This window comes from Saccopteryx leptura, chromosome 2, assembly GCF_036850995.1.
Source record: "Saccopteryx leptura isolate mSacLep1 chromosome 2, mSacLep1_pri_phased_curated, whole genome shotgun sequence".
NCBI classification, from domain to species: domain Eukaryota; kingdom Metazoa; phylum Chordata; class Mammalia; order Chiroptera; family Emballonuridae; genus Saccopteryx; species Saccopteryx leptura.
Window position 1 is genome coordinate 307153455 of NC_089504.1, and position 25057 is coordinate 307178511.

Sequence of the window (25057 nt, forward strand, 5' to 3'; positions counted from 1 at the left end):
CTTTAACAGTCCCATTCATGACTCTTGGTTGTATCCACTCCCCTGAGCAAGTGCAGAAAGAGTGTAGACCACGGGGACAATGGGATGGGGGAGGCTTGTGGGATTTGGGGCTCTGAAGACAGACTGAAGGGCCCATGAAGAAGTCATAGAGATCACGAGTATCTTCCATTTACTCTGCTGTGACTTGGTGGGAAGGACACTAGACTCAGAGTCTGGCAAAAAAATAAGAAAGTCTTATTTTTAATAATACTATTAAGCCTTAACTTTAGCTCAGACCCTAAGGAAAACCGGTAATTTATTCAGATTAACACATTCTTTCTGTAACCTTTATCTCATGTACTTCTACTCTCTAAGAATTATGTGTCAGATTCATAACAGAGGCCACAACCTGTCATCATTATGACTTACTCTGGTGAATTCTCTGACAGGGCTTGTCAGGTGTGCGGTCTCGGAGCTGCAGGATATTTCTTTGATAGTCTTCACTGTTTTTGTTTTTCTTTTTTAACTCTAGAAGTGACTCTTCTATTGGTGTAAATTCTATTCAGCACTGTGAGACTTCCTATTTATTCAAAAAAAACTATTTAAGTACCGTGTTGAGCAATATGGTCCCTTGGGCACAGAGCTCCCCAGCCTGAGGAGCAAGTCCTGACCGTGTAAATCAGGAAGCTGGCCTTTATCACTCAAAAGGAATGGAAGAGTCATTTGTGGGCAGGGGCCCGCCTGCCTACCATCAGAGGTGCAAGGCCGCTTGGAAATCACACTAGCATTTTTGAGGACCTGAGTCTGCTTTAGACTCCTTATAAATACAGCTTGACTCAGTCATGATGTGACTGACACCTGTGGGACATGAAGTGGATTCTGTTCTTCGGGGCCCTGATTGGGGCCCCGATAAGCATCTGCAGCCGAGAAAAGTTTTTTGGGTGAGTTCCCTTTGAGCTTCTTATTCTCATTACTCGGTTAGTTCAGAGATATGGGAATCAAATGAATTTGGAAACGAATGGCTGACGACACTTCAAGTGTTGCGGCATTGAGAAAGAAAACCCAGGCTCCTACCTAACCTGTGCTCTGCCCTGTGTCATCTTGGACAAGTTACTTGGCTCTCAGGCTCAATTTTACCTGTAAGATTGGACCTGCGTGGTCTCCACAGTCCTCCCCAACTCCCTAATCTCCTGCCAATTCTTTTTCTTTCTAGTTCTTATTTTTAAGGTCAGTTCCAGGCGTCTTCTACGTCCTCACTCCTATATTACAAATGATCCAAGAAATGGTTTCTATTTTCTGTCCAGGAAAACTTGGGTCTTAGGCTTTTTGGTTTCACCTCTCTGTTAACGAGGAAGGTTTTGAGCTGGTTCTTTCTTGTCAGCGTTCGGGAGATGGAGATTTGATAGGGCTTGCCCAGACACGACTCAGCAAACCGGCCCCCCAGAGTACACCTGGACACTGTACACACATGCTCCACACACTCCACACAAAATGCTTGGTGGTTTGCAAAGGAAAGGGCATCTGGGAGGCAGGAGAGGGGAAAGGATGCCATGGTACCCTGCTGGAAGATTGAATTCTCCTAACTCATTACTGCATGAATTCTCGTTAACTCATTACTGCATAAATGTTTTGCCATTTGCAAAAGGCTTTGGTGTGCCTTATCTTCTGGATCACGCAAGAGCTCTGCCAGGCAGGGGTATTATTTTCCTTAATTTAAACATGAAAAAAACTCAGCCTTCGAAATGATTAAGAAACCCGCCCAAGGCCACTTAGCTGGTAAACAGGGGGAGCTAGAATTCTGTATGCAAAACCTCTACCCTTTTGCTGTAATACAAAGGTAATCTCCAGATAGAATCCTATATCTCAGGGATCTATCTACATCTATTAGTTTACTCTATTATACTATCTGGCTAAAGTGATTTGGGGGTTGCTGAGGTAATTATAGTACCTCCTTATTTGTGGAGGATCTATTCCAAGATCTCCAGTGAATGCCTGAAACCACGGAAAACTCCAAAACCCATAGATATTATGTTTTTTCCTATACATACAGACCTATGATAAAGTTTAATTTATAAATCAGGCCTCATAAGAGATTACCAATAATAACTAATAGTAAAATAGAACAATGATAACAATATACCGTGATAAAAGTTATGTGCATGTGGTCTTACTCTCTCAAAATATTTTATTATAGAGTACTTACCCTTTGTCTACCGATGATGCGAGATGGTGTGATGAGCTGGAGTGGGGTACTTAGAACTGCATGTAATTGAAAACTCGTGAATCGTTTATTTTGGAAATTTTTCACTTAATATTTTTGGACCGCATACTCGGGTACCTGAAACCCCAGAAAGCAAAACCGCTGATAAAAGGAGCCACTGTACTTATATGAAATCGAGTAACTTCTCTGGTGATGGCTTCTATTCACACCTGGTCTCCACTGCCAAATAGCTTAGAGGCATTAGGTACATACAGCAGGTGGCTGGGGAAGGTTTTTCTTCAGGTAGCTCAGTGTCATAGCTGTGCCTGTAGCCATGTGGGCTGACTCAGAGCTGTTAGGCTCCCACTGAAGCTATTCACATGGTTGAAAAATCTTTATTTCTAGTATTCGAACTCTCTTAGAAAGCAGCAGGCACCCGGGTTGAGATTGCTGGGCCGGGCCCTGGAGTCCTCAGCACAGGAGCCAGCACAGAAAGGGCTGTGTGCTTGAGCCAATTGCAGATGTTTTTACCCATTAGTGCCATCCTCACTCCCAAATCTGGTCTCATCCCACAGTAGGGAAGCCAGTAAAGATGGTGAAATCCTTTCTGGGGTCCATAGACATGTCCTAGAAGGTGAACGTTTAGAGCAAGGGGAAGCTGGCCCCTGAGCAGTCACGTGGCTGGGAAGCCAAGACACAGGTTGGCCTGGAGGGGTACAGTGCTGAGGAGGGTTCGTCCCCAACCCTCCACTCCAGGCTCTGCTTTCTCTGCTCAACTCACCTACTTCCCTACTTTCTTTCTGCTGGTGTCTTCTGCCTTGGTCTTCAGGCATCTTAAGGATGGGACAGTGGCCAGGATGCCTAGAGGTGTGGGGCAGGCAGAGAACAGGAATTAGTTGCAAAACTAGTCGTAGCATCAGCCCTGGTCGGCAGGCACTTCAGAGTTCTGTGCAACCTTCCCCCAGGACTCATAGGGGGATGCTAAGCCTGGATGGGGGTGCAGGTGGCAAAGGAACAAAGACCAGGCCACATGGGGAGGGATAGAAGCTCAGCACCAAGGTGACTATTGACTATCCAAAACATGAGACAAGTGTGAGAGAGAGGGGATGTAAAGCCAGAAGCCAGGGCTACTATCACAGCAGCCTGGCCCATGTAGGTTCGCAATGGATTCGGACAGTCGGTAAAGAAACAACGGAGCCAAAAACTGGTGGGCCATAGTCTTTAATTCTAGCTTGCACCTGGCAGGCAAGTAAAAATACACACTGGGCTCCAAAACCCACTCACATTCAGTGCTCACAAAGCTACTGACTTACCCGAGTTTCCTAGAATCAAAGGTTTCTAGCTCACCAGACTTATTCACCTCTGTACCCCATCTCCTTCCTTCCCCAGCATCAAACAGCACAATCTGGCCTCTCACTCAACACTCCGCCATCTTGGCTGCTTCTCCTGGCCACTCCACATGGCCTCCTTCTGCTCTCTGCTCTGCTCTCTCCTCTAATGATAATCTCAGGAACCAAGAGCGCAAGCTCCCACTCCATCCCCATTTTATAGTGTAGAAATCCAAACCCTTAATCCAATATACAAAATAGGGAAGTCTCTAATACAAAGTCACTTCTCTGAGGCATGATTGGATTGTATCACCCCACATCAAAACGGGTGGGAAAGGCTTAATCCCAAAACCAAGCCCCAGGCTACAAGGATTCTGCCTGCCCAGAGAGACACACATTAATATCACCTGGGCAACGGCCTCCACGTGGGCAGCACCAATTTAACAAAGTGAGCATAATATATTTTATCTGCCCAACAGGGGACCACCAATCATTGTGTGGGCAGCAGTGAGATAGCCTTGGGTATCAGAGAGGGCCAGAGTTAACCCCAGCTGTAAGAATACCTGTGTGGATAGAGGCATGAACATGGCAACCTGCAAACCCCATTATCTCCCTCCTTCCTAAGCCAATCTTCCATAGTCAGAACGAGTTTAAGGTCTTTGAATAGATTTCCAGATGGTGGAGATGGGTACCCACACTGAAAAGAGCATTTCCCAATAGAGACAAGAACAATGAGGGCAAGAAAGAGGTTGCACATCACCTGGCACCTATTCACGTTCTCTCTACTTCCGGGTTTGGATGGACTTCTGTTCATGAGAATAATGTCAAACAACTTCTTTGCCCTGTGGTCAAAAAAAGGAGCCTCATGCTGAATCTGACAAGCTCAGGGAAGGCCAGCATGGTAGCCTTGGAGACTCAGAGACCTAAAGTAACTACACAGGATGGTCTGAAATGAAAACTTCCTAGCTAAAATCAGTTCAGGGTGGGTCATATCATATTGTAGGACGGTATTTCTCTCTAACAAAGGCCCATACTTATCTTAACTGATCTTGTTTGTTGTCTTTTTACATCTACAATAGCGTATGTGATAATACATTTTTAAAATGTAAAAGAAATCTTTTCCAGTCCCCTCAGGGCACAACCTCCCCCAGCAGAAACCACAAATCCACTCATTGTTATTATTGTGCTAATTGTTAACTGTTATCTATCCTATGTTCCTTGTACTTTTTTATCCAACCCCAGAGATTTCCCCACTTTGCTTTCTTCCACCTCCACAATCTATCACCAGTGGATTTCATGGAATCCCCTTACGTCTTCCCCTTGGTTTCTGATGTATAAAATAAGTGGTGAAACTGCTATTTTCTGGAGCATTTTCTCAATCTGTTGAGATTTTGCTTCCCGGCAATTGTTGGCAGTTTGGCTCAACTGAACTCATAAAAATTCTTACAGGTTTGGAAGTTTCTTAAGTTGCTATGCCCAATTTTAGCACTGTCTGAAGAGTGTCTTTCACTTGGCCGCATCTGGTTAGGGAAAAACCTCATGGGGGTGGGAGATTGCCAGGCAACTAAGGAAAAGGGCTGGGTGGCCAGGCAAAGGGAACAGCATGTGCGAAGGCATAGAAGGGCAAAGTACATGGTGAATTTGGGATTTCATTAAGATTGGAGCCAAGGTGTAGGGAACAGGTGGAGGAGAGACAGAGGGGGCAGGTCTCTACTCTGCACCAGCCCTTTGTCGATGTAAAAAAAACATCCAAGCCTGTAGAGAATTTTTCTAAGAGTTGCTATGAGGTTGAGCCTAACAGACAACACGGCAGGGGAGCAAGATCTTAAATGCTTCAGAAATGGACAGCTTTGCAGTTTTCTTTTATACATTTGGATTTAAGGAGAGAAAGTATGGAAGATTTTACATGAAGGTGGGGATTACAGGATAGTTAACAAGATTATGTGCTCCCTTCAGAGGTCTGAAAAAGAGGCATTTAAAGGTGTGTTAACCCAATGCAGGAGAACAACCGGCCTGGCTTTGCTTTAAGGTGAAGATAAACCTTTTATAGACCCAGGACATGACTCCCCACCGTGACCTGCTCGGTTAGGAATTTATGATCAGATTACTCTGTGATTCCAGTTAGATTACAGAGCAAGGTGTTTGGTCCCCATCTTGCCCACTGCCTCTCTGAATACCACAGCTGTGTCTTTAACCTCTGTAGCTGTGGGCCAATAAGAGCATGACAAGATGGGCTGTGAATTTCATCATCAAAGAGGCCAGCGAGATTCACAGTGCCCCATCGTCCGGGACTTCCAGGAGTGTGGAAGTTCCATTGGGAAAAGAAAAACACGTGCTCTGGGGGAACGTGTAACATGATTTCTATACTTCTGAAGGCTCCTGATTTTTCTGTGTCCCCTTTTTTTCTCTCTTCCTGTTTTTTTCCCCCCTTCCTTGCTTCTTTGTGGTTGCTCTTGTGGGTGCTGGATTTTACAAATGCCCACTTTGGCCAACAGCAGTGCGCAGGCACTTTCTAGAACACCGCTTCTAAGCCGTTCTCTTTCTGGAGTGCCAGTGGTGGGTGGTGACAGAGCAGGAGTTTGGCAGATGAGACCTGGTGTCCAGCCAAGAAGGAGTTAGGGTTTCCCTTCTGCTTTAAACCCTTCCCCTTTTTGTGAGGCTCCCTGCTTGTGTCGGGGCAATGGTGGTGGACCTCATCTTCCCAGAGCTGCGGTCCCACTCCCAGCAAGCCTATTGGGTTCAGACGGAGACCTGCCAACCCAGTGGCTTCCTCAGCACGACCCCAATAGCACCCCCGGATACAGTTAGCCACCGCTCTCCCAGGACCCTGGGAGACCAGAGGAGTTGGGAGAAAGTGAGCCCTTGGCACTGGTATTTCTTCCAGACCTGCCACCTGCCCTGGAAGCAGCTCTTCAGGGGACCTTGCCTCCTGGGGGGTTGACCACATACATCCCCCCGCCCCTCAGATCCTGGATAACCTCCCAGAACAAAGTTACACTCTGAGAGTCCATCCGGATTGAGCTGGTTTTCTGATGAGGCGAGGCTGATCTGCCACATGAGGCTGCACGTTTAGCTCCCTGTGACAGAACTATTTTCTCTGTCAACAGGTCCTTCAGCCCACAGCTCTCTCCACCAGCTCTTCCTGCATTCATTCGTGTCAAAGGGATGACGCATGTGACAGCGTCAAGTGCAGATTCATTCGGCTCGTCACCTAGCAACGGCCTAATGGCTCCCCTGGCTACTTGAGCCGGCTCAGAACACAAAGGCAGCTTTTCAGGCTCGGCCTTCTCCCACCCACACGCGGGACTTCGGGAAGCCTCTGCCCCTGCTGCTGCGGTGGAAGCTAAATAGCCTATATGAAACAAGTGCAGGGCAGACGGCCGAGGGGGGCTCGGGACTGGCCGGCTCCCTCTGAGCCCTCTCAGCGCCCCCCTTGGGAGGCTTGAAGCCCAAGTTCAGCCCCAGTACTTCGGCCCTTATCTATATGGACCTTTTCTAGGGTCCTGGAGCCGGATGAGACTTGCTAGAACACCCAGCCTCTCATCGTCTTTGCCAAGAGGACAATAGCTAATCCTTCGGGGATGGAAGGTCTGTTCTCTATTCCAGCTCTTTTCAGCGAGGACCTGGGGCCAGCGACCCAGTCTTCGCCCCTGACAGTGAAGAAGTGCTTCTTTATGTCTCGAGTTAGCTTTGCGTGTAACTCAGGAACATTCCTTTCTGCAAAACTATATATGTTTTTCATTATAAAGTAATACGACCACATTACAGAAAGCAGATACAAGGGGGAAAAAAGTCAGTCATCCATAATCCCACGACCCGAACATCAGCACTGTCAGCATTTGCTCTGTTTCCGTTGTCTGCTTTTCTTCCAATGCATCTGCTTTTTCCATACTTGTGATCGTGGCATACATACAATTTTGTGTCCTGCTCTTTCACTTAATAGTTCCCTTGAAGTTATACCATAAGCACTTTCTCATATTTGCCACGTAGTCTTATTTTCAATGGCTATATGTTATAACCAAAGACTAGACCGTTTCCTCTCATTTGACGCAGTTGTGTCTAGGAGAGTATAGGCTTCAGGTTTATGTGCCAGCCCGAGAGCTCACCATTATCTTTTGCTTTGTGTGTATGTGTGTGTTTTTTCCTCCAGGGATCAAGTTTTTAGGATTAATGTCAGAAATGGAGAGGAGATCAGCAAACTCAATAAGCTAGTGAATTCAGACAACTTGAAGGTACCTGGTTCTTCCTAGTCCTATTGGTTCTCTTCGAATTTTGGTGGGAGAAGCCTTGTACTACTGACATTTCTGAAGAGTTGCTCTCCTGGGCAACATGCATTTCCATGACTGAGAGGGTTGATGCGGGAGAAGTGCTGTGTTTCATAGCAGTGCTGGGAGCTGGGATGCCTCAGCATGGGCTTCACCTTCCCATCTGCCATTGGCTTATTATTATTTCTTGGGCTTTGCCAGGTGTCACCTGCTGGACAGGTCTGACCAGATACAATTGTGAAATGGGCAAAGTTTGTGCCTGGGCAGAACCCAGGTCCTCAGGGATCACCCTGACTTTTGGCAGTTGTTCTAAAAGAATGAGCTCATTATGCCTTTTACCTGAGCTGTCCTTTAACCTGGTTTTCTTTCTGTGATCTTCAGCTCAGCCTCTGGAAATCTTTCTCCACCTTGAGTCTTCCTGTGGACGTCCTGGTTCCGGCTGTCAGTCTGCAGCCAGTCAAATTCTTCCTCAAGTCCCAAGGCTTAGATTACTCGGTGACAATTGAGGACCTGCAGGTTGGTAAACCATGGCCCCATACTTGTCTTGCATAGGACAAAGCAGCCAGAGTGGACCAGAGACATTTCTAAGTTCTGGTCTTATTTGTCTCCATTTTACAGATGAAGGCGTTGAGGTACATAGAAACACAGTGCAATAACCTGTTAGAGGAGCTTGTTGTAGTAGAAAGGGCATACATAGGATAAGGAACCAGATGGACCTGGATCCAAATCCTGGTTTTGTTAACTACTAGCCATGCGACTTTGGACAAGCTTTTAACCCCTTGAGCTCTGTTTCTTCATCGGTAAAATGGTAATAGTTATAACTACTTCATATGATTTATTAAGAAGAGTGATTAAGTGTATGTAAAATGTCTGACAGTGCCTGATATGTCAGAGGTTCCCACAGGTATTAAGTCTCTCTCCCTTTTCATATTGGCAGTCAGGGGGAAAGAACAGAGTGGGATGGGTGTTGGAGACCAGTTCATTAAAGGCATCCTTTGGAAAAGGGGGAATATCACCAACAGCCCCCAGCAGAGGGAACATCACCACCCTAGCCAGGCACCGGCCTCACAACCTATATCTGAACAGCAGGACAGTGCCTGACTCATGAGCTCTTCTTCACCGAGGTGGGTTATGGACTAATTGGTGATTTGGCCCAGGAGTTTCCTGATGGCGTGAGCAGCTGTGAGCTTATTAATCATCCTCACATGTCATAGACATCTGCCAGGAGCCTTCAAAGTATGAGTGGTTATAAGAACTTCTTTGTTTCTGAATGGTTTCCCAAGCTGTATATTTCAGAGGCACTGGATACCAGATGCGGGCTGATGTCTAGAGAATTCATAGTATAGAATAACAAAATAGCACATTTCCAGGGACTAAGTGGGTTTTGAATGGAGTGGTGTATGATGGTCACTGAGGAGTAAGATTTTCCAGATATGGGAAGATACCTGACTTCCTTTTACACCTTGACATTTGTGCTGTTTGATATGTGTGTCGAAGGTGCCACCATCTTGGCTAGCCCATGGCTAAGACATGGCAGAAATGATACGAACCTCCATCTCCAATGGACCACTTCACAGTGTTGTCATGTCTGTTTTAGGCCCTTTTAGATAAAGAACATGAAGAAATGCAACACAACGAAGGGCAAGAACGAAGCAATAATAACTTCAACTATGAGGCCTATCATTCCCTGGAAGCTGTAAGTGTTTCAGAGCAGGTTAAGGTCAAGGTTATGGGTTTCCTGGGTTTTGTGACCCCTTTCCTTACTTCCAGGATGTATTCGTCTTTAGCACGGTATCCCTTCACTGAGAGGCTACACGCTTTGATTCCTTTCTGACTCTTGGGTTCCTCTCCCACCAGCACCTACGTACACAGGGAAAAGACAAACAGAACATTTTCTCCCACATGTGTCCTCTTTCCTTGAGCAGCTCCTAGAGGAAGCCATGAAATAATGGCAGTCATTTCCAGTGTTTGTAATTTAATCTTCTTGTACCCCACCGTAAGCCTTGTATTTTATTCACCCAAGTTAAAATGTTACTTATTCCAGGCAAATAGACAAGTGGTTATTTCAAGGTTAACCAAGTATTTCCACTAATTTATCATAACTACTTATAACATATATTTGTTCCGTAATGCATTTCGGTGCTGTGTGTAGTTAGAAACCACTTTATTTGGATGACTGACTTTCAAGGTAAGCCAACCTTTCAAATGAAAAACTTGCAGCAGAATAATTTAATATGATATTGGAACTTGAGGAGTCAAGAGAAACTAATAGAATGGAACTGCATCACGTACAACACAGTTCTTTAATGTCCCTCAATGTCTTCTTCAGTAATCTGAAAACTACTAGCTTAGGAACACACCCCAGATCTAAATTAGTATTGTCCTTCCCATCCCCCAATACATGTTGACCTTTATACCCAAAGATGGTGCTCCTGGCATGCTTTTCATGAGGCATATACTTGGAGTTGTTTATCTTCTCATGAAGGATTATTTCAAAGGCTGACCAGCCTATTTGCACTCCTTTCCCATGATTATAAGTAGCTTTGTTTATCAGGTACACTTTCAACCGCATTGCCCCTTTATCTTTCTTGTGACCAATGACAGACATCTACAAAACAGCTGGACAAAGTGAAGAGTTCAGACCAGGGCCACAGATGAAAGCAGAGCTCAGCATCCAAACAGGAATTAAACCGGTGATGGTAGCTTCATTAACATCAGGCACTACCTAGCTGGGCTAATAACCATTTCTACGACCCTGGAAACTCCGTCGACTCACCTGCCTACTTTGGGAACCTCCTTTCTGTATCATTGGCTTTTGACTTTTGTTCTCTGTGGTCTCTGGGTGCCGTTGTTATCTCGTTAACAATTACCTCTTGTTCCCTGAGAGGCCTTTTACTGTGGATTGGTGCACCATCATCTTCCTCGTGGCTTGATCATATTCAATTATTTTCTGAAAAACAGCTTTTAAGAGCTCATATGCTACAACCGCTTAGGTCTTAGTTTTCTAGTAGGAAGTTCATGGTTGTTCCTGCCAGGGTTTCTGGTTTCAGACCCTTTTTTGTGCTGTGGTTGCTGTTATTTTTGTTTGTTTCTCAGATGAGCCCCCTGCCCCCTACTCCTACCCCAGAAGTTGGTTGTATGAACTTGGACCCTTTGTCTGGACTCAGTACGATGTTTTAACTTTTCCTGGGTGACTCATGGCTCAGGGCGAGAGCATCAGCTTTTGCTCTGCTTTGTAGGGTCAGTGGATAGAATTTCTGGGCCCTTTTCATGGCTCAGTTGCCAAATTCCCCAGCTCTAGAGTCCTAGCTCCTTGCCCCACTCTAGATCCCATGTCCTCTACTCCTATTCCTGGTTTGCTGTATACTCTCAGTTCCTAAGGCAGCTATGTGGGCTTCATCCTTTGCCTTGTACTCCACCCATCTATTCCCTCTTCATTTCTGGCACCTGTAATTTCCCCCTTTTTCTTAGCTTTTAACTTGGATGTGAATAATTTTCATTGTATTTTATTTAGCTTGCCTATGTATTTAAGGGGCGGTTTCTGGCTGCAATTTGCCATGTCGACTGCAACTCTGATAACCCTTTTAAGCTTGATTTTGTTCTGTGTATTGATTGCACATTTCCCTCCTCTGTGAAGGCCCTTCTTCCAATTTTAAGGTCTGAATATGAATTTGTTTATTTCCTTCTTCTGGCCTTCAAAAGGTTTGAGTAATGTTAAGATGGATGAACTCTATTTAAGTCATTTATAGTCATGATTGGCAGCTCTTCATCTGTTTTCTTGAAGCCTTTAGAGGAATCATCTCCAAACCGGAGTGCCTGTCCACTGGGAAGGGGGAAGAAACTATCACATTTCTGTTTATATTTTTTTCATATATATTTATTATCATTGCAACTATTTTTTATTTATTTTTGTTTTATAATGTGTATATGTTTGTTTTATATAGCTATATATTGCACGTTAATTTTTTTTTAACTGATGGAAAAAGTGATCCAAAAAGTTTGGAAAGCACTGATTTCAAGACCTCGGGCAACATGGGGCCACGCCATGGTGTTTATCCAGTCTAGTATGGTACAAAGGGCCATACTGTTGGAGCAGTAGACTAGTTTAGTGGACTATAATTGTGTGGCCGGATACAAATTTATTATTCTCTAGAATATTGTAGAAAAGGCCTCTTTAGGCAATTCTTCAAGAATAAGCATTCCATGACAGTTCTATTGCCAACCCTAAGGGGCTGGAAGAAATCATTAAGATCTACCACATCAAGTCTGCAGATACCTACCCAAAGCTGAACACATTTTTAAAATGCCTCTGGGTTCACTTTTTGATGCTCCAGATTTACCGGGAGATGGACAACATTGCCGGAGACTTCCCTGAACTGGCGAGCAGGGTGAAGATTGGGCATTCGTTTGAAAACAGGCCAATGTATGTACTGAAGGTGAGGCCCCATGCTCTCTGAAGGGCCGCATTGGACACAGGTTTCTGGTTCCTTGTTCCCAGGACCTAGCTAGCAGATCTTCACCAGGGGCAGTTTTTTAGGACCTTTTCGACTTCAGGGAGGAGGGTGGTGAGGTTAGGAGACATCTTCCAGGGTTTGAACTTGGTCTGACAGACAGTCCCCAACTTGCACATCTCATTTCAAGTTTTGACTGAAAGGCAGGATTAAAGGGGTGCTTGTAGGGCGGGGGTTGGGGGCAAGCGGTTAGTATTCCAGAAAACCCTGAGAGAGGCCACAGTCTTTTGCCTTCGTTCCCACCTTCTGGAAATTGCAAAACAAATTGGGACAGTCCTACAGATTTGATCCTGCTTCTAGAGATACTTATTTGAAAAGCAATCTAGGAAACTAATTTTAGGGCTGATGTCATTTTAAGCCCAGCCCGTGATCCTTGGCTGCACAATGCCTAATTTCTAGATATTTCTAACAGATTCAGGCCTATGTTGGCAAAGGAGGTAGAGAATTTATGGCAGTAACATAAATTACATAAATAATCCAGCCGAATGAATAAAAAAGAATTCAGAGAGATGAACCACAGAACAACTGACGGTGCTAAGCATTTGTCAGATCCTTAGTTTCCTCTCAGCCCTGAAGAGCCCAGGCTTTATGACAGTGGTTAAATTACCAGCAGGACGGGACCTGCCACTGAGCTGCTTGCTCTAAAATAATCTTCATAAATTTAGATTATTTGCCAATCTGATGGCGACCCAGGCTTCATTAGCACCAAGCTCTCTCCCAGGGGGTCTCCCACTGAAGGCGAGAGCCAGAATTCATTTAATGCTGTTTATAAAGAGATATAGCAAACTCCCTCTTCCTCGTTTCTAAAACTGATTTCGTTTATTGCATCAACCAGAATGAGCTGGTTCATGCACCCTTGTCGCTCTCTGTTGGGATGCCATTTGAGGTTTTTCGGGAGACACAATATTATCTCTAATCACGCTGGCATTATCATTCACAATAGCAATTGTTTCCCATTCCCATTTGCTTCCAAGCCCAGAGCTGGGAGCTGCCAGCGGGCCAATTAAGCTCCCTCGTCAGGGATAAACTGATAAATAGATGGTGACCTCGGGAATATTTTGTCTCTGAATTGTCTTAAATGGATTAAATGAATAGGGGCGAGCTGGAGAGAGGAGAGGTGAGCTGAGAACGGCAGGCTGGAGGGTCGTTTTCTGGTCTCTTTTCTTGCCTCCCACAGTTCAGCACTGGAAAAGGCAGTCAGCGGCCGGCCATTTGGCTGAACGCAGGCATGCACTCCCGGGAGTGGATCTCACAGGCCACGGCCATGTGGACCGCAAGGAAGGTCATGTCGCCTGGTGTTAGAAGAGAATTCGGGTGGGCCCGGGATGCCCCTGCCACCTCCAGGAGGCTGGGTCCAGGGGATGAGGTGGGAAGACACGGTAGGCTGGGAGCTTTCCATCTCGGAGAAGCAAAAGGTCAGAGACCCTTGGTCAAACCACTGTGACTGAGGGACAAAGGCATTCACGGCAGTGAGCAAGCTAACGAGCTGCAGAGATGGCCCCGCCACCCTGACCCCAGTCAGCAGAGCAGAGCCTCGACAGGGGCAGAACTCCAATGAGCTTTGCCTTCAGCCCCTTGTCAGCCCCCCAGGCCCTCAGGGACCCCATGCTGCTCCTCTGGGAAGCCTGCTTTGAGCCAGCACTGGGAGAGGAGGGCCTGTGTGTGTGTGTGTGTGTGTGTGTGTGTGTAGGGCGTGTCTTCCCTGTGCCTAGCATGGGGTTCAGATTCCTAATAACTGTTATGGTGTGTGGCTTTCTGCTCCCCTGTGCCAGCCCCCTGGGAGGCATGAATACCAGACAGCCCAGGACTCATGAAGTTGGTGTCACCACGCAGCTGTGGTCCCCCAGGTTCTCAAGTGCTCTGCGGGCTTTGCCCAGAGCTGTGTTTTTGACAGTGGCAGGGAGGCTGCAGAGGGTGGAACCTGGTCAGGATGTGGGCACCTGGGGAAAATATCCAGGCTCAGACCTAACAACCCAGCTGCCAGGTATTAGCTGGCAAACTCAGTTATCTCCGCTTAGATTGTGTCTGATTACGGGAACAATCCAGCCGTCACCTCCATCTTGGAGAAAATGGACATTTTCTTGTTGCCTGTGGCCAATCCTGATGGATATGTATATACGCAGACTCAAGTGAGTAATACCAAACGGGCTGCTTGGAGTTGATGACTTGTATGTTGAATTCCTTGTGTTGCCACTAAAAGCTGTATGACCTTGGAGAAAATTTCCACAATGTGCATATTGTGGGCTTTCTTGGGGTCTCATTTTCCAGGCATTCCTTGAGCTGAGAGTCACCAGGGAATGTTTTTTCTTAGAGAGAATAGTTTAATGAACTCCCTACATGGATCTTGGACAATTATCAACACCTTACCAATCTTTTTCTCATTTCTTCCCCTCCCCCACATTTTCCCCCCTGATGTATATTTTAAAGCAAACCCCAGACATCAGGTTATTTCACCCAGAACTTCTTTAGTATGCATCTCTAGCTGATGCTAGTTAAAACAAAGAAACAAACACCATCCCACTATCACTTTTGAAAAAGTAATAGAAATGCTTTAAGTCAGCTTGTTGAAATCAGGATTCAAATAAGATCTTTACCTGTATTTGGTTGTTAAGGTACTACAGATTTTTTTAAATTCTGTGACAGCACCCCCACCCCAACATATCTTTTAAAAATATCACTAATTTTTGGAGAAACCAAGTACATTGTCCTGTAGAATGTTTCACATTCTGGATTTGGCTGATGGCTTTTTTGTTGTGTGCCGTTTAAATTCTCTTATCTCCATATTCCCTGTGTTCTGGTAGTTAGATATAGAGGCTTGGCTGGGTTCAGATTAACTTTTTAGGCAAGAATATAATAGATGTGCACTTCCCATCACATCAGTGAGCATTCAGGTGCATAATGTCCATTTGCCTCATTTTTACTGAAACTTAAAATCATTCAGTGGGTTCAGATACATTCAGCATGGCTCTTGCATTAGGAAGTTCTCACCAGGGCATTCTGGGGGAATCCCTCTCTCAGAGCTGGAAGGGCCCCCTCTTTCTGGGTTGAGAGGATGGAGCCGTGATGATCCTCCACGCAGGACGGTAAGCAGCTCGTCCCAACTGCGGTGCTCATCTCCATCTCTGGCCCCCAGAGAAAACCTTTGCCTCCCCAGTGTCTCTGGATGTTTGTTTCTTCCCTGGTGGATTTTTCAGAACCGACTTTGGAGGAAGACGCGGTCCCGAAATCCTGGAAGCTCCTGCATTGGTGTTGATCCAAATAGAAATTGGAATGCTAGCTTTGCTGGTAGGTTGGAGAGCCAGTTTTCAAAGCCTGCTACCTCTGGGTAGCCTGGTGCACAGGCTACAAGCTGGCAACGAAGGAGCCAGGGTCTGGGCTGGTTCCATTGCAGATTCCCTGAAGAACTTGGGCAAATCCCTTATACCCTCTATGCCTCCCTCTCTCTTTTTCTTTCTTTTTTAATTTGGAAAGGGAACAACTCATCAATTCCTGTCCTCCTGAGACAATGCTAATATTTAAAAACCACCATAGTCTTAGATATATACACCTATGCATCTTCCCTATACCCTGATAGGTTACTGGGTGGGTGGAAGGGCTCCTGGAGGCAACTCAGAAGAGAGAAGTTAGCCTTGTTATTGTAACAGGCAAGACTGCATGAAGGTGAACCTCAGTTCTTTGGTGGGAAGAGAATGAGCCAGGAGACCTGAGTTCTGAGTTTCCGCTATTTAAAATCATCCCCACAATAGTGCCAGCCACGTGGCAGGTACTTTCCTGTGTATTATCTTATTTACAATACCTTTAAAAATTATTTTACTCATTGTCTTATTTTATTATTGTCTTATTATCTTGTTTACAGTTCGAACTTAGTGAGTGAATTTTATTTTCTGAAACAAGACAGTGGAAGATCAGAGACAGTCTCAAGGGTCTGACGCAACTACGAGTTGATGCTTCTCATCTTTTCCCCTTCCTGTCTGTCTGTCTCTCTCGCTTAAAAAAAAAAGAGTTTATGGTTAAGAGTTAGGATCTAAACTCACCTTGCAATTCCAAATTCAAATAGTTGTCTTTTATTATTCACAGATTTTAAAAAAAAATTATTAATTCTTGATTTATTTATTTATTTTTAGAAAGAAAGAGAGAAAGAGAGAAACACTGATTTGTTGTTCCACTTATTTATGCATTCCTTGGTTGGTTTTTGTATGTGTCCTGATCAGGGATCGAACCCATAACCTTGGTGTAGCAGGATGATATGCTACCCAACTGAGCTACCTGGCCAGGGCCAGATGTTTTGTTCTTAATGTACTTCTTTTACTTGCCTAGAAATACCACGCAAACCATTGGGGGGAAAATAATGTGACTGCGGGAAAGGAGCTGATACAAAGTTAGGTCAGCTATTCCCCAACTGCGGTGGTTTTACACACACCACATACCTCAGGGAACTATACTATGAAGTAATATTGAGTACAGTATTTCTAAACACCTGTCAAATAATCAAGAGATTTTAGCCACAACAATAGATTATTTTTGGCAGTGCTTTGCCATTAAGATCTGAACCGAGAGAATGAGCTGACACCAAGATAAATGGGAGTCATTTTTATTATTAATTGGTATTCATATTAATTATCTAGAATACTTATTAATTATACCTCATTGTCAAGTATGATATTAATTATTTACGCCAATTGTTAGCGATACAATACAAGGTCAACTTTACCCTTTTAAGAGAGTCTTGCCAGTTTTCTTCTTCAGTTGTGGCAGATCCGACACCTTGACCTTTCACTCCTGAACCCTCCCCTCAGTATATGCACACTGTGGACTAGGTTTTTAGGGGCATGTGGTAGTGACCTGTCCATTGCCAGATACTTCGGCCCCTTCTCTGGGGTGTGGATCCTGTATTTCTGTTTTCTTGGCCCATGGGTTAATGTTTCTGCTTGGGCCACCCCCTGCAGGAGGGGGAGCCAGTGACAATCCTTGTTCCGAAGTGTACCATGGACCCCATGCCAATTCAGAAGTGGAGGTCAAATCGGTGGTGGATTTCATTCAAGAGCATGGGAACTTCAAATGTTTCATTGACCTGCACAGCTACTCACAGCTGCTGATGTACCCGTATGCGTACACGGACAAAAAGGCCCCCAATGCTGATGAGCTGGTGAGTGACTGGATGCCTCCCACCCAGCCCCGGGCATGCTTGACCCTTGGCTGCTGCCAAGGTGGTGGTTCTACAGCTTTATAGGGAAAGTCCAGGAGCATGGGCTTATCCCACTGAGGGCTCGATCTTCTTCTCCTGCCTGTCAGACCTACTGGGGATAGAGGAAGACGGTGCCCTTATTTCTGTGTTTGCTGTGACTCCCAAGACCCACACGGGATCCCTGCCTTTCCTTCTCACTTGTCTTTCTGACCAAAATATGTTGCAGACCCTCTGTGTACCAAGAGCTGGGGCGGCATTGTGTTGAATGAGGGGGAGGTGCTCCTCGCTCCAGTTGAGGTAGAGTTCAAGGAAGATGTAGCCCACAGGTTAGGTGGGTTCTGTGTCACATACAGTGATTCACCCCTGGGCAGTGGCTTTCAACTTTTTCATACTTGGGGACTGGTGAAAATAGGAGAATTATTTTGGGGACCACTAAGGCAGAAATCACCCTGAGCACTAGCAAATTCAACTAAGATCCTTAGGTCTGTAATTTTCATACATCGGGGTGGTTAACTCTTTTGTGGACTGGCACGAAATTTCTGGTGGACCTGTTCACAGACCTGATGTTGAAAAACAGCCCTGGGGCCCTGGCTGGTTGGTTCAGTGGTAGAGTGGTGGCCTGGCATGTGGAAGTCCCTGGTTCTATTCCTGGCCAGGGCACACAGGAGAAGTGCCCATCTGCTTCTCCACCCCTCCCCCTCTCCTTTCTCTATCTCTTTCTTTCCCTCCCACAGCCAAGGCTCCATTGGAGCAAAGTTGGCCTGGGCGCTGAGGATGGCTCCATGGCCTCTGCCTCAGGCACTAGAACGGCTCCGGTTGCAGCAGAGCGAAGCCCCAGATGGGCCAAGCATTGCCCCCTGGTGGGCATGCCAGGTGAATCCCGGTCAGACACATGCAGGAGTCTGTCTGCCCCCTACCTCACTGTGGAAAAATAAAAAAAAAAGAAAAAAAGAAAAGAAAAACAGCTCTAGGATGTGAACAGCGAGGGTGGGCCGTCGCTGACTGCAGGTCACTCCCCCTGTGCTGATCGGCTTCAGTGTGCCCCTCTGCCCAAGGCCACAGCTAGTGCATAAACCTCCCAGTAGAGACAGGGCTCATGGCAGGGTGTGAGACAGATCTGGTCTCGTGTAGGTGCTCTGCACAGGATGCCTCCATATTTGTCAGCCCCGTCTCTACCTCCAGTCTGGAATACCCAACTCTTAGAAGGTTTTCTTTTGAACATACCTGGTCTTCCCTCATGGTCATGAACATGCCACTTCTTTTCCTTGGGACAGGTAAAAATGGGGATACCTGTGCTAGATTCCTCATAGGCTGCTGAGCAGCCCTCCAGGTTTTTGGAGAGCTTGAGTGCATAATACACACACTTGCAGATTGCATATGCATTTTCTTTCCCCCTTCCCCCAGCTGGAAGTAAAGAACTGGGAAGGGATGGGAAAGAAAAGGAGACCAAAAGGGAAAATTGGGAGAGGGGCGGGGACCCTTCCCAACCAGGGCAGTTCAGAACAGCTGAGGACCATCAGGCTGCGGGGTCCACCCCTTTCTCATTCCACTGACTCCCCCTCCTAGGACAAGGTGGCGAGGTGTGCAGCCAAAGCTCTGGCTTCCCTGTGGGGCACGCAGTACCACGTGGGTTCTACCTGCACCACTGTCTGTAAGTATTTATTTACTATTCAGAGAAGGCTTTGAGAGGAAACTTGAAACGGAGCAGGAGCCGTGAGGTAGACTTCCCGGAGCTGTAATCTGATTGTTTTTGTTGTTAATAATAGACTGAAGTTATGTCAGGCTTGTGTGATAATCATGGTTGCAGGCAGTCATCTCTGTCAACATCAATATGACGGTGATGCCACTTACCAGGTGCCCGTGATGACTTGTCCTGCAAGGGTGGGAGAGTCTGCATTCCTTAGCTTCCTTTAAAGATCCTGACATGGCTTATCAAAAATTCCTCAAGCCCATCATTCCATGTTCTTCCCCCGCACCCACATCATTCCATTTTCAACGAAAAGCCACCTTTGGATTGGCAGACTCAGGTGGTGGTGGCGGCGGTGGAGTGGATGAGACTCCCTTACCTTGCTCTCAGACATGAACGCGTGTTGGAGCATGGCAGGGTAGGAGCTGAGTGAAGGGGTCCTCCCAACAATGGTTAGCATCTAATAAAAGAAAAACAAAACACCAAACACCCAAACTCGACTGAATCTGAAGATGGTCTTGAGGCTCATTACCCACAACCTCAACCTCATTTTGAGGAAATAACCTTTGTTTTGGTTTCTCAGTGGAGTGTTTCAGCTGAACAATTCACTCTATTCCTGCTGAGATCCTTCTAGTTTCTGTATTCTGTATGTCTGATCTCTAAATGAAACAATGGAAGAAAGTGACTGTCCTCTGGGACCTTAACTCTAAAGGGGAAATGCACATACGAATGAGGGGGGGGGGTTCAGCTCGGACCCCTTTTAAGCCAGTGCTCTTCTTTTTCCTGCTAGTGCCTCCTCTGTAGTTTCCAACCTTCAGACCCGGCAAACTTGCTGAGACTGTATATCTTTTCTCTTCCATACTGTAACTCATGCTCCTGTCCTACCTGCTTTACCCTCCGCTAGCTGTTCCCTTCAGTCTTCCTCTTTAGGGAAGATGCTCCATCTCATCTCCAAGGTCCCCTGATCTCAGCACTTGGCTGTGTTTCATAAGCCACCACACTGTATAAAGCAGTTAGCACGATGTTGGTGTTTGTGTTGCTAATTGCAGCAACAATCCATTAATTATTCACAGTTTATTATTATTAGCGTTGTTAAATGGGAACTCCTCAGAAAACAAACACGTCGGGAGAGTTTCTTTACCTTTTGCTTAATTAGAACGGAGTCTTGGACCAAAGAGAGCTATACAGACTTGGTAGGAACGCTCTGAGGAGGACCTTTCAAGAGATCCTTGGGAGTCACCCTGGCTTTTACGCCAGACACCAGTTAAAGAGTGGCCTGGTTGGCTCTGGCTGGGTGGCTTAGTGGAAAAAGCATTGCCCTAGAGTGCCCACTGAGGTTGTGGGTTCAATCCCCGTTCAGGGTATGTACGAGAAGCAATCAATGAGTGCACAAGTAAATGGAACAATGAGTTGATGCGTCTCTCCCTCTCTCTCCCCCTTCCTCTCTCTCAAACCATGGGGGGGGGGGGGGAGAAAAAAGAGAAAGAATGACTTTGTCCTCGCACATCAAACGCATTCTTCTCCCCAGCATAGCTGTGCCAAAGTCAGGAGATACTCATCAGATTCCTCCAACACAAGAGGAGGAAAGTTCTTTTGAGTGTTGTCCAGGAGACGTAATATTTCCTACCTCTTTCAAGAGCCTATCTTCTGTGTTCTTTACGGGCTTTGACCACCCTCCCAGCTTTCCCAAAATGGGACCAATTTTTGTGTAATCACACTCCAGCTCCATGGGCTGTGGAATATGCTATATAGATCATTGAAGTTTGTCCTTCAAGTGCTGGACATTTTCTTAGGTTTACCATTTTCAATGAAAATCATTCTAAAATGGATTTCACACCTTCCCGCCGCCTTTTAAAACAGCATGTAGAAGGGATTGAAGGTCCTTTCTTTATGACTGGGTGGCCTCCTGAACCTCAGTTTTGTCCTGAAGGCCTACTGAGCCCTATTAGACTAGTTCATCCCTGTGCTAAAGAGCCCAGGCCTGTTTTGCTGCTTTAATTCTTGTGCCTGCTTTTTTGGAGTTTTTGTGTCTCCTTCCTCTGGTCAGATTATACTGCTTTCAGGCTAGTGGCCCCCAGAAACACTTTGCTTTCCTCTTACTAGTTTTGATCTACAGTAAGGGCTTGAAAAGAAGTTCTTTGGTCTGGTTTGGCTCATTAGATCATAGGTATTAGGAATGGTCATGATAGCATTGTTTATAGTCACTAAAGACCGGTAACCCACAAAAGACTGCTAAGCATCTAAGTGCCCATCATCAGTAGAGTGCTAGGTAAAAACACGTTGGGTGCACTTATCAGTGAAGCAGCCCTTAATGCATGAGATGGCCCCGTATGTGCTCATAGGCAATAGCCTTCATGTGATAGTTAAAGAATACAGTGTGCAGAACAGTGTAAATAGTATGTTCTTATTTGTGTTAAAAAAAATAAGGGTAGATAGACTTTGAGCAGGGACCCAAATAAAGTTCAAGAACTTGATCTTGCCTTCTTCCTGAAGTTTAAATGTGTTCTGAAATACTTGAGCTTGCTGTGTTTAGAAACCTCTGGTGCTGCCGGTTTTTATTCAGCATTTTCTCAGGATAAGAAAGGCTGCGGGAGCCACACAAGGGTTTCAGAGAGTGTAGGAGAGCGTGTCTCATTATCTCAGGGTGCAGGTAATCTCAGTGGAACCAGCGTTTCTAGAAAAATCACAGACAGTGTCATGAGAAACAACCCTCAGGAACAATGGAAAAACGAAAGGACCCATGCATTTATTTAACTGACATGTAATGCACCAGATGGACTTGAAGTAGGTTGAAGAAAGCATGCACTTTCTCATCAGAGGGACTTGGGTTTAAATTCCACCCTTGCCATTTTCCCATCTCTATTTTCTTAAATTACCCATTCTGAGCCTGGATTTCCTCCTCTGAAAAACAAGGACAATAATACTTACCCTCATCGGGATTTTAAAGGCTGGATGAGATCATAACTGTAAACTTTCCAGTATAATGACCAGCTCATGGTAGATGTATAAGAAATGATAACTGCTATCAACATCATTATTTTATTAATATCGTCTACACTTTGCACTCTTACCCAATTTCCGCTCTAGTCGAGTTTGAGAAGCTGCAGAAAACAGGCCTCTTGCCTCTTGCCTCTCCCCAGCCTTCTGGCAAAGGGAAGTTCTAAGGCTTGTACTGTTTTCTCTCTGTGCATCAGTTATCTCTTGCTCTATAAAAAGTTATCCTAAACCTTAGCAGCTTAAAACAATAAACAGTTTATATTCTTCAACTGTTTCTGTGGGTCAGGAATTCAAGAGAGGCTTAGCTGGGTGTCTCTGGCTCGGGGTCTCACATGAAGTAGCGGCCAAAATGCCTTGCAAGGCTACGGTCACCCAGAGGCTTGCCTGGAGGGTCTGCTTCTAGGGTGGTTCCCTCAGGTGCCTGGCGCTGACTATTGGTGGGAGGCCTCAGTTCTTCACAGAAACCTCTTTTTTTAGGGCTGTTTGGGTGTCCTCACATCATGACAGTTGGCTTTCCCCCAGAGCAAGTAATCCAAGAGAGAGCAAGGTGGAAGCCACAGTGTCGTTTATGGCCCAGACTTGAAGGTCACACACTTTCATTTCTGCAGTCTCTTGTTAATTACACAGTTCAGGCCATTCTTAATCAATACAGGGGACACTACACAAAGATGTGACTATCAGGGGACAGGGATCACTGGGGCTATCTTGGAGGCTGTCTGCCATGCTCTGTCTCTGTGGAGATTGGTTTCGAGTGACCTGCAGGAATCTACAGAATGAGTTAGTGACAAGGTGCGGGTGGGGATTTAAAAATCTCTTGATTTGAGACTAGCGTAGACCCTTGTGGTGCAGGACACCCTGAGACACATGGATCAGGCTGGTGTTTGTGTGTCACAGGCCTGTGATTTGCAGAGAGAAGCCTGGATCCCTAAGGAATCACATGCAGGCAGAACTCTCGGCCACTTCTCACCTGCTCCTGAAGTGAACGGGGCTTCCAAGGTTGTCTTCTCTTCTGATTTGCAGATCAAGCTAGCGGGAGCAGCATTGACTGGGCGTATGATAATGGCATCAAGTATGCATTCACTTTTGAGTTAAGAGATACTGGGCACTATGGCTTCCTCCTGCCGGCCGACCAGATCGTTCCCACTGCGGAGGAGACCTGGCTGGGGCTGCAGACCATCATGCAGCACGTGCGGGAGCACCTCTATTAGCTGAGGAGCCCGCTCTGTCTGCGCTGATTTGTCCCCATGTATGTACACACACCAAAGCCACTATCAAGGGAGCCTGTTCCCTCACGTGTGTCAGAGCCCTTGGGCTTTGTAGGGGACACCGCCCCCCTCCCTGAAGCTCCTGCACTGTGGCGCGCACCTGAGAAGAGGGCTTCTGTCACCTGCCGTACTGTGTCCCGCTGTCTCGCTGAACCCTTTGCTTGCCTTTCCTTACACGCAGCTGGTTGGGCAGGCCACACTTTGGATCACCCCGTGCTGGAGGCATGTCTCTACCTCATTTTTAGAACAGAAAATGGTTCTCTCGCCTCATCCAACTAGCCAGGCCTGGTGACCTGGCTCTGGTGGGACCCCAAGGCAGGTGCCATGGGAAACAATGAGATTGGTCTCAAAGATGAAGCAGAAAGAACTTCCTTTAATTTATCTCACTCCTTCTTGAACGTATTTTTCTTTGAAAAACAAATCCTGCAGGGTCACATCCCTGTCTCCCGCCCCTTTTTTTGTTTTTGTTTGTATGTTTTTGGTTCAAACACAAAGTAGAGGATCACTTCTCATCCCAGCACCCGAAATACCCAGATACTGCAGTTGTCATCACAGTCTTCCTTATATTCTTCAGTGTCACTGGGATCCCAGAAGGGCCTCTGTGTCACTCTAGGTACTGCGTACCCAGAAAGCCCGGATCAAGTGCTGATCTCATAGCAGGATTGCTAAATTATCCCCATCTGTCCTTACGGGCTCACCTCCACTTTGCCTTTGAACCTACTTCAAAGATCTCGCCCTCACCCTACAAGTCCTAAATCACTCCCCTGGCCTGGATAATCTCACTGCCTTGGCACATTGCTCTGTATGCTCCGGTGTATCTTGGGTTTTCTCATCTCTCGCTCTCTCTCTTTTTTTTTTTTTTGGTCTTTAACATCATCATTTTCTATTTTGATCCCTGGACCATGAGTACTGAGGTGGAACAAGGTCTGATTGGTCAGGCTCCTCTTGTTCTGTTCTGCCTTAGCGTATACCATATGCAACATCCACCTTTTTTTTTTTTTCCGCTTTTTTCCAACACGTCGGTAAATCTTCTCCTTCTGCCTAGGATTTGTGCAGCATCTGGCGTGTGCTCATAAACCAATAAATATTCAATGTGAGTCTTATGATTGTCTCCTGTTCTTCGCCTTTACCTGAATGGAACCCAGCCATGGTTTTGCATATGCAGCTCTTTATAACGTCAAAAGTTCATTTTAATCTCCGTTCAGATCGCACGACACCGAAGAAGACCTTCTCCATCAGGTGGAGGGGCCCCTAGGGCAGTGTTACCTTGGTGATTTGTTCTGGTGCTGGGTCTTGTTCTTAGTGTTTCAGCTCAGAAACTTGATGTTCTCAGTGTCCGTGTTGATTAGACTCGGGAGTGCTGACTCACGCCTACAGAGCTCAGATGAGGCAGATGATAAAACCGGAATACAAATTTATTAATTTACATTATGGCATGTAACTATTTAGTGAATTGGATCCTCACGTTGGCCCGAACAGTACATTCTCTCCCTGTAGGAAAGATACATGGGAAGCCAAATTATAATCAGAAGGTTGTTTAGTGAGCGGGGCATCAGAATGAAGAAAGTTAATTACAGTCTATGATTAGAATTTTTAATGATATCCACCTCTAATACATGATATATCCAATTCTGTTATCA

General features: G+C 45.9%; 1 protein-coding gene across 1 annotated transcript; it reads left to right on the plus strand.

The window, feature by feature from the left end:
• Window positions 1–528: 528 nt before the first annotated feature.
• CPA4 (carboxypeptidase A4) lies at window positions 529–24462 on the plus strand. Its single transcript, XM_066366166.1, has 11 exons — window positions 529–920; window positions 7658–7739; window positions 8154–8288; window positions 9370–9468; window positions 12107–12208; window positions 13461–13565; window positions 14302–14412; window positions 15478–15568; window positions 17230–17429; window positions 19035–19119; window positions 23173–24462. Exons 1-11 carry the CDS (start codon window positions 847–849, stop codon window positions 23358–23360), a joined length of 1272 nt encoding a protein of 423 aa, XP_066222263.1. The 5' UTR covers window positions 529–846; the 3' UTR covers window positions 23361–24462.
• Window positions 24463–25057: the final 595 nt, after the last annotated feature.

What these genes read in the sequence shown, in the direction of transcription:
- CPA4 (XM_066366166.1), top strand. Translation starts at nt 847, where the DNA reads ATGAAGTGGATTCTGTTCTTCGGGGCCCTGATTGGGGCCCCGATAAGC. An exon ending in ATGTATATACGCAGACTCAA is followed by an intron (nt 14,413 to 15,477) that starts GTGAGTAATACC and finishes TGGATTTTTCAG; the next exon opens with AACCGACTTTGGAGGAAGAC. An exon ending in TTGGAATGCTAGCTTTGCTG is followed by an intron (nt 15,569 to 17,229) that starts GTAGGTTGGAGA and finishes CACCCCCTGCAG; the next exon opens with GAGGGGGAGCCAGTGACAAT.